General features: G+C 34.3%; 1 protein-coding gene across 5 annotated transcripts in view; it reads right to left on the bottom strand.

Moving 5' to 3' along the window:
- Positions 1-599: 599 nt before the first annotated feature.
- Positions 600-9,669, bottom strand: part of LOC125661673 (multiple epidermal growth factor-like domains protein 11) — a 225,296-nt gene continuing 216,226 nt past the window's right edge. For 3 of the 5 annotated variants that reach the window (XM_056146125.1, XM_056146129.1, XM_056146126.1), the window contains 7 exons: positions 9,349-9,489; positions 9,005-9,142; positions 8,018-8,149; positions 7,510-7,647; positions 5,469-5,543; positions 2,145-2,256; positions 600-1,985 (listed from right to left, as the gene is read on the bottom strand). In XM_056146125.1, coding sequence (XP_056002100.1) covers positions 1,811-1,985; positions 2,145-2,256; positions 5,469-5,543; positions 7,510-7,647; positions 8,018-8,149; positions 9,005-9,142; positions 9,349-9,489 — 911 coding nt within the window. In that variant the 3' untranslated portion in view covers positions 600-1,810. The remainder of the gene's footprint in view (positions 1,986-2,144; positions 2,257-5,468; positions 5,544-7,509; positions 7,648-8,017; positions 8,150-9,004; positions 9,143-9,348; positions 9,490-9,669) is intronic. The other 2 variants (XM_056146124.1, XM_056146127.1) reach the window with 1 other exon arrangement.

Here is a 9,669-nt window from a genome sequence, read left to right as displayed (position 1 = left end):
ATTAAATGTGAGAATGTTGACTTATTTCCATGATCTCAAATCATTTGAGTTAAATATGATGAAATGTTTGATTTATTTTCACAACCTTGGGGTACTTGAGTTATAAATAATGAGTTTGTTGACTTATTTTCAAGACGTCAGATTACTTGACTTAAATATTAATATAATTATGACCCTATACAAAATTTCCTTTGTGAGAAAGGATACAAGAATATCCTGTCTTGTTCGAGTGTTCGTATTTCGTTATTCAACGAAGATTTTTTCTCATCGATATGATTTACAGGAACTGAATAATGCAATGACTTGTGCATAACCTATATAAATCTATTCTTTGCAAGTTTCAGGGTTGTGTTTGTTTTTTCTTCCAGCAAACAGAAGTTTTTGTCTGAATTACATGGCAAGATTAGCTAATGTCATCCTAATGTAATACATTATTTCCCCGACTCCAACTCCTTGTTCTGATTTATACTAATCATTGATGCGAATATTAGCCATGGCAATAAAGACATTATCAAAGTACTGAAAGTGCTGAAAAGCACTAAGCTGACTTCATAAATTATGTCTGAAATATTAATGAGGAGAAACAACAGGAAAGGAAGTTCATACATTATTCTTTATTTTTACACAATTAAATGATACATTTTCTATAAGGAAATTACAGATATGGATGGACAACAATGTTCACAACTGTTAACTATGTTGAAATATAAACTGTATATGACATTGGTAAATACAATTTAGTGATTATAATAATTTTGGCCCAACCTGTCACGGGAACCAAAACTCTACTCCTGGGATCATGGAATTTACAATGTCGTAAAGGGTTACCTGCTCCTTTTAGATATCTATTTAGTCTTAATTTTGGTAGCAATAGCATTAAAGAAAATGCTATTGAAACATTTTACACATAAACACTATCTACCAACTTTGGTCCCACCCTGCAGTCAGAACCTCTATCATGAAGGTCATGAAATTTACAAATTTGGTAAAGGTCTCCCTGCTCTATATGACTATGCAATTGATTTTCCTTCTAACAGATGTGAGGTTGTATGTATGCATGCATGTATGTAATACAAACATGCATGCATAGATACAGTATGCATGAATGTATGCATGTATGTACATGTGTATATATGTGTGTTGTATGATTGTATGTATATATGCATTCGTGTGTGCGCATGTATGTTTGTATGTATGCAAGCATGTCTGCCATTCTGTATTCGTGTATGTATGTATGTATGTGTTTATACCAGTGTAATAGTGTCATTTGATGTTGATTTTATATTGTCAATTAAAGTTATGAAATATATCCTGGTCACGGATATGAATACGAAATGGTTGATAAACTTTCCTTGCATCAGACTTCTTCAGCTACTAGATGTGCACCATGTGGTTACATAACTGACTCAATTGTCCACACTCCCATTCCCGCCTTCAATATTACAACAACGTTAATTCACGTAATTATAACGTAAAGGTTGACATAAGTTTGATAAGGAAATAAAGTGCAGTGTACTTGAGGTAGTTATATTAACAATGATAAGTTAATTATCCGACAGGAAGCTACTTGGATTGACTTCATTCAGGAACTCAGCCTGAAGGCTATTTGAAGATAACATGATAATACGATTGGTTTATAATATTTCCCTGACTCCAGGTTACTTGAGCTCAACATATTGACAAAAAAAAGATGTTCACTTAATTCCCCCGACTTCAAATAACTTGACTTCAGCATTGTGATGAGACTGATTCAAATTCACAAAATCAGACTATTTCAGGTTAGGATTGCTTAATTTTTTCTCAGTACATATTACTTAAGTTGATCATAATGAGATTGTTGACCCAATTCACCAAGCTCTTGGTAGCCGCCAGCGTCTTCTGTGTTGTTGTAAATGGTTGCACTGGGTGTATCGCCTTCTGTAGACAGCTGCTCTTTCTTGTTCTTCTGTTGGTTTTTTGGTTGAAGCTTCTTATCTCTCAGATAGCTTTTCAAAGTGAAAGTAAGACATGAGTTTCATACGTGATATTGATCATTGCAGTTCGTATATACAGAATAGCGACAAAAGATATCACGACCTTCATATATGAGATTTTACATTGAACTTGAATATAACATGTCAACACTTAATAGTTAAAACTCTTACCGAATAATGAAGTAGATGTTAAGAACAACACTAAGACATAAACCTGTCACAGTCCCGTACAGAGCTGGGGATGGTTGACTGCTAGCACTGGAATCTGAACACTGCCCGATTACTGCAATGAAATATGAAAGACTCGAGGACAAGGTAGCTCCAATGGGTGACAGTAATTTTGCTATCCTGTCTATCATTAGTATCGATATAGTTAACGTGACTCGACGTGTGTTTTCATAACTATTTAGTAGATGTCGTACAAAATACATTATCAAATTTTCGTTTGACCATCCTAATTCAGCCTTCACAGATAGTAATCACGATACCAGGAATTTAACACTTTTCATTTCAAGTAACCGAATAAGAAGTCTATATGTCATCTGATATTCCATGCGGGTATTTAGGATACAGAATGGCAGAAATATAATAGCAGGGAAAAATAATACGCTTGTCATAGGGTTGTTCAAGCTGTTCATTTTAATAATGTTTTCTTTATAATTTAACCACAAACATTTGTGAATATAAAACACAGTTTATTTATGATGGGAATGTTTTCAAAAATTTATTTCACCACAACTTTTATCTGCAAAAAGATTGAAAAAGAATATTCTGAATGAAGCAAAATTATAACATTAAGTGATGATATTCACGAGAAATTAAACGCAAACCACTCATATCTGCAGATCTCACAAAGGAGGTAGATTTTAATGCCGACCTTACGTCTTATGTAAACATTGATACTGTGTCTTATTAATTTAAAACATAATGTTCAGGAGTATCCTATTATACTTATACAGTATGGACAAGAATGAAGAAGTTGTTATAAATAGCAGCCAATACATTCTCTCCTGCAATATTACCGACATTTTACACTGTATGTATTATAAAAAAGATGAAGTTACACTTTCTGATAAATTCATCTTTTTTTTTATATGCAAGCAGTGGTATTTCAATATTTCATCATGTGCTTAGGTGGTCAGATCGCAAAGTCATACCTACTAGATATATGTGCACGTGTAACTTCATTTGTTTTAATGCAAGGTGAAGATAACGAACAGTGATCAATCTCATAACTCCTACAAGCAATGCAAAATAGATAGTTGGGCAAACACGGACTCCTGGACACACCAGAGGTGGGATCAGGTACCTAGGAGGAGTAAGCATCCCCTGTTGACCGGTCACACCCGCCGTGAGCCCCACACCCCGACCAGGCAAACGGAATTATCCGCAGTCAAATCAGTGTGCCAAGAACGGCTAAACAATCGGTATGAAACACGTCAGACAGCATTTGACCCAATGCGAGGTTTAATATGAAATGAAATAACTAAATAAATCGATGTACAGCAGTATCCTGTTTTTGTTGTCTTCATCAAGTAGCAAGCTACAGAGTCGTATTTCTGCCAAATGAGAAATAGTATTGCGTAGGTATTTCAGGAGAGTTAATCGTCTCTTAGTCCCCAATACTTGTAAGAATTCACTATTTTCCACATAAATTATACCAGGTTTGACCTCTGAACGACACATTTGTTTTGATATCCATCGCGTATTTGTGCTGAAAGAATTCGATGTGTGATATATCGCAATTTTCTTAAGCTACATGTACATATTAAATTCATTTTCTCAGTTCTCCTATTGAAAAAAAATGTAATTAAATCAGAAATGATTATAGAATATATTGATTTTATTATATTTCATTACATATTGCCTCGAACTTTAAGAATTTAACTAGTTTTGACTGAAACGTGACAGAAGTCTCGAGTGATTTCTTTTGAAATTAGGTTAAACTATTGATTACAAAGACTGTATAGAAGCAAATGCATAATATGATAAGGTTGACCTGTGCATCATCTATGTTTCCGTGCCTCCATGTATTCTCAGCAGAAATATAACACGATAGAGTTTAACAAAGTATTTTGTACTTTCATGAAAAGTTAAGATAACGAACAATGACCAATCTCATATACAAAACTCTTAAAACTGATTGGGCAAGAAAAATGTTTCCCGCTGAGAATAGAAAGCACGATCTCCAGGGTATAATCATCTTGCAACGGGTAACATCACTTGACAACGTTGATATTTTGAAATATATCACATGCCTCAAACTTATGCGCGTACGATCCCCCGTAGATTGTTAGGCAACGTCGTTTGAACGTCCACTTTGTAATAAACGCGAATATATACATTGGTATATATCTCTGTTTTGTTGTTTATATAACATTCAGTATAATAAAACAAATATTGCATGTAGTTGAGGGTAGCATTGAAAATGTTCACCCCTTGAAAAACCATGATTTTCGGCTACACCTCGGCTGACAATGGTTTTCTCGGAGTGAATGTTTTCAATGTTACCCTCTTCTACATGTAATATTTATTTAATAGCACATGCTTTTAGTTCAATGTATTGGCCAATTAACGTAATTTGCATACCGACAATCTGGTTCTTTTTTCTTTCTTCAAAACGTACATCATTAACTTAAAATAAACAGACCACTGCACAAAAGAGAAAACAATGCGCAACAGTCATCCATTAACAATGCCAACCTGTTTTCCCCTATTAAATAAAGTTCTCATCAAAGCTATAAATTTTAGTGAATTATAAACAATAGTACTTATTCTGATGGAAACTTGTGTAAAGGTGATTAACTTTGGATCGTATGCACGACTTATTTATTTAACACATACGACTTACATTTGTCGTACATACGGTTAAGTATGTCCTATATACATGTATGACTTTGTTTCTCGTATGTACGGTTTCCTTACCTCGTACGTACATTTTAGTATTTCCTACATGTGACTTAGTAACTCGTACGTACAACATAGGGAAAAAAACATTATTCGTGTCGCAGAAATGCGCTTTCGTTACACACAGAGGCTTATTTGGTAATGTTATATTAATTAGGGGACATCAAGTTATTTATACAAAAGATTCCCTAACTGGTCGCTTGTCATCTTATATACATTAGAGAGAACCACGTGGGATTAGAAGAACAAACATAGGTAAAAGTCAATCTGTTCTCAAAATGAAATCTGTGTAAGATACATGTGTATGCTGCATTGTGTAGTTTTCTTGACTAAATCCTATGAAATGTGACCTTAAACTTTACAGTTCTAAACGTTTCTTTTCATGTTTTATTTATCGTGTAATCGGTTAACATGTACGGCTTCGGACAAACAGAATATCATCTTTTATTCTAGTTAGATTGATAGGTCCCGAAGTGCAATTGTTCTGTAATCTTTATGTGATTGCCAAATAAATGAAGGCTTTGTGGATGGAGCGATACATGGATGAGAGTTTTCTCATAATGTTAGCCTTAAGTGGTAAGTACTTACACAAGCCTGTCACACTGTCACATTGGATGCTACATTTCTTTTCACAGTTGTAACCAAACCAACCTTCTAGACACTCTAACAGAAAATGAAAACACAACACATTAGATGCATCGTACTAAATATGCATGTATGTATATGAACATATCAAGAGACAAAAACATCGGAATGTGAAATTAATCATTTCAATTCAGGTCTTATTTTGACATGGGATGCCCATTGTAGAATCTGAGAATATCAGTATGCATAAAGTTCTGAAATATTTATATTTTGTCCATCACCACTTCCTCCTCACTACCCTAAACAATAAAAAAAATTCTACGCATATATTCCCTTATTCTATTCCCTCTCTTCTAAAACGTGGAAATGACACTTTGGACATTTAGTGATCGCATATGATCATCTTTATTTTTAAAATACTCTTTTCCCTACAAAATCGAAATTACAGTAGCAAATGGCAATTAGTAAATTACAGAAGCAGTCGTATTGAAATGTTTAAATAATAATGATATTTTACCCAAATCTTCAAGAAAAATATGCGGATAATTCAGTCTTGTTATAAAATATCAACCATTACCACACTTTCCTTGCCATTGTTTTGCGATAATAGTATGCACCCCCCCCCCCCATAGACAACGACTACACTATGATATAAAGAATACCTCCGATATTTCAATCTTCAGGGCTGACCTTATGCTACTGAAAGTTATTTTATTATGAAAGAAATACAATATTCGACAAGAAAACAGACATTCCAGATTGCCCGATTGTAATTTGATTACGTTAACACATTCTAATACAGTTTTCTGTGAATGTTCCCGCTGAAAAACTTAAAATTGAATCAAGTACAAGCATGCCTCATGTAGATATAACAAATATATCCGTATCTACAAATTTAACACTCCATTGGGAACCCGATTAAAATAAGTCCTCTGTACCCCTTGCTTGTCGTACGAGGCGACTTAATGGGGTGGTACTTTGATGAAACTGCAAAAACTGAGGCCCCGTGCCACAGCAGGTGTAGCACGATAAAGTTCATACCTGTTCAAAGGCCGTAAGCACCGAGCATAGGCTTAAATTTTGCAGCCCTTTACCGGCAATGGATAGATCTTCATATGAGTGAAAAATTTCCGAGAGGGACATTAAACAATATGAAATAAACGAATCGCTTTGAAACGTCTAAAATGACTTTAGATACATGCAGTTTGCACCCAGTGTTAAGCTTGAACTGATTTAGTAAGAAGGAACCCAACAGGGAACTTGCTTTAAATACTACATGCTCTAGTGCTAATGACAACATTAATTAAAGCTAATAATGACATACACGAGAGGAATTATGTTATTTTTTCAAATTTTTATTTCATGTAGGATCAACTACCTTTACATAAAATGTGAAAGTGCTGCATGTAGTCAACTTTGTGGGAAGACCTACTGTGACCTTTACCTTTTACATCATGACAAAAATGAATTATTGGGGTCTTCTGTTAATGGTACACTACTTTTTGTATAACATGTCAATGTTTGGATTTAAACAGTACAGAATATAAATGTTGATGCACGGATGGTCATAATATGTAGACGTCTTCTTTAGATAAACAACTACCTTCCTGTAGAATATAAAATTTACAAGATTTCATGTCATAATAAATATACCTTAATCTTGGACTGAGAGATTACCCAGTGTGATCCTGACCCTTAACTGCTTAAACACAAAATGCATGTACAGGTGTCCTTTCTTAATCATTTTCTTAATCACCTTTCTAAGATCTGAAAGGTCTATGTTGAAAAAAATTCAACTTAACGTGTGAAACTGAATGTCTGTGACCTTGGCCTTTAACTTTATGACTGAAACATCTATATATGTTTCCCTTAAAGACTATACACCTTAAGAATGTACAAGATGTTAAACATGTAATTAAAGAATATTAAAAATATTTTGACTTCATGTAAGTGATGACGGAGAGACAGATTAAAGGACCATGTCATTTTCACAAAGCATCCACAGTTTTAATGAAAGATCTCAATGAATATTATATCAATTTACCTTCAGTACATTCTCCGCCTTGATATCCTCTGTTACAGCCATTTAAACATGTTCCATTAATGTGATGACACTGTTCTAAATCCCGACATTGACCGCAGGGTCGGGTACAGTTTTCGCCATACATTCTCTCTTCGCATTCTGTTATAAGTATTAAATTTATTTACACATTTATTGTAGTTTAGATTGAACGCTTGGAAATGTTTTTTTCTCAGCAAATATCGAACTTATCAATTTCGTGAATTTAAATCCCCTTCTGTGCGGTATAATTATGACTTCCAAATCTAGGGACATTGTATTGGGTAAATAAACAATAGATATACATACATGTATATGTAGTTACCGATTTCAATATTTTTCACGATTAACCAAATTCTTGAGAAAAAAATATTGTTTCCGGGGGTGACTTTGCCTTTTTTAATATTTATAACACGAATATTTGTTTTATTCTTTTTGTATTACAAACATGTGTATGATAAAAAAACAACAACATATATTGAAATAACATTACCTTTCTCGCAGAATGTCCCTTTCCATCCCGGGAAACAGCCAGACTCGCACCTGCCATTAAATCTGTTACAACCTCTACAATTTGGATAGCAGGCTATAGCACAGTTCTCTCCATATCTACCAGTAGGACATTCTGTTAAATGGACATTTTATAAAATCAAATGGAGTGTGAATTTCATTTCTTTGAAAATACAGGAGACTATGAACTGTAACGCTTCACATCGGTATATTTTTCATGAACCACTAACCTTCTTCATGAAGTATACCTGTGTGAAGCGACCCAGTTCTTTTCATGCATTTTAAAAAATGAACACAAAAGTGAATATACAAGTGCCTGCCATACTCAAAAATGTGACCAAATAAACTGTCAGGTTAAAAATTTACTGTATTATTATTATTCTATCATTTAATAACTTTTAAAGTGATGATTTAACGACGATGCTGATTGGAGGAAAAATGATTTCTTCGTAAAAAAAAATCCGTCCGGAGTTCATCTGCAGGAGTACTTTTCTCTGAAATGCGTATTCCCCGTTCTAATTTAGCGCTATTTATGTCACGTGAATTTCCACACAAGTATTGTAAACGAAATCAAAGTTCTGCGTAATATTGCTGGTACATGTATACAACTTCTTGATAGCCTGAATTATATACACATATGACACTTCTGTTGACTTCAGAGTTCTGCTAAAACTTTGTTCAATTTCACTAGAATCCTTACTTTGTTAATCTTTCTGTATTTCCAAATATTAAATGAAAACTTTTGTCGCAAACAACAATAAAGAAAACCAATTCACATCTGAATGAAAAGTGAAGATGACGAACAGTGATGAATATCATAACTCTTATAAACAATACAATATAGAGATATGGACAAACATGGACCCCTGGACACACAAGAGGTAGGGTATAGGAGGAGTAAGCATCCCCTGTCGATTGGTCACACCCGCTTTTGGCCTTCTATCTTGATTAGGGCGTGTCAATAAATTACCTTGGATACAACTGATTCCTTCATAACCCCTGTCGCATCCATTTCGGCACGTGCCGTTCACGTGGTGACATTGTTCGTTACCCAAGCAAACTCCACACGATCTAGTACAGCCTAGTCCAAATGTTTTACCATCGCATTCTGTGTAAACGAAGATATATATTGAAAATCAATGCATTTGTATCTGGGCTAAAACTTGTGAAAATAAGAAGGTGAATTATAGAAAATGATCAAAAAGTTCAGTTTCTTGTGGTATGTAGGTATGTATACTGATACATTTCTTTGTGGAAGGAAACAGAAAATGAAATACAAAAGCCATGCCGTCATGTATCATGATATTTCTTTACTTGAATCACATTTGTGATTTTTCCACCCCGCCTGACATTCATTCTGACACTGCCCTGTTCCTTTGTCACATCTCTCAGGAACTCCACAGTTGATGTTACATCTCTCTTGGCAGTTGTAACCATAGCGACCCTTTGGACATTCTGTTCAGAAAGAAAATACGAGTTATAGTGAGTTACAATGATCAGATACACATTTCAATCAAGAGGGCTGAAATTTTTATGCCACTGGAAAATATTTTAGTATGAAGTAAATCCAAGTTTTACTCTCACTCTAGAACGCCAGATTACAATTTCATTATGTTAAACACAATTTTTAGTGTT

The sequence above is a fragment of the Ostrea edulis genome, chromosome 8 (assembly GCF_947568905.1).
Source record: "Ostrea edulis chromosome 8, xbOstEdul1.1, whole genome shotgun sequence".
NCBI lineage: Eukaryota > Metazoa > Mollusca > Bivalvia > Ostreida > Ostreidae > Ostrea > Ostrea edulis.
Note: the sequence above shows the minus strand (reverse complement) of the source record. Positions and strands in the feature narration are given on the sequence as shown.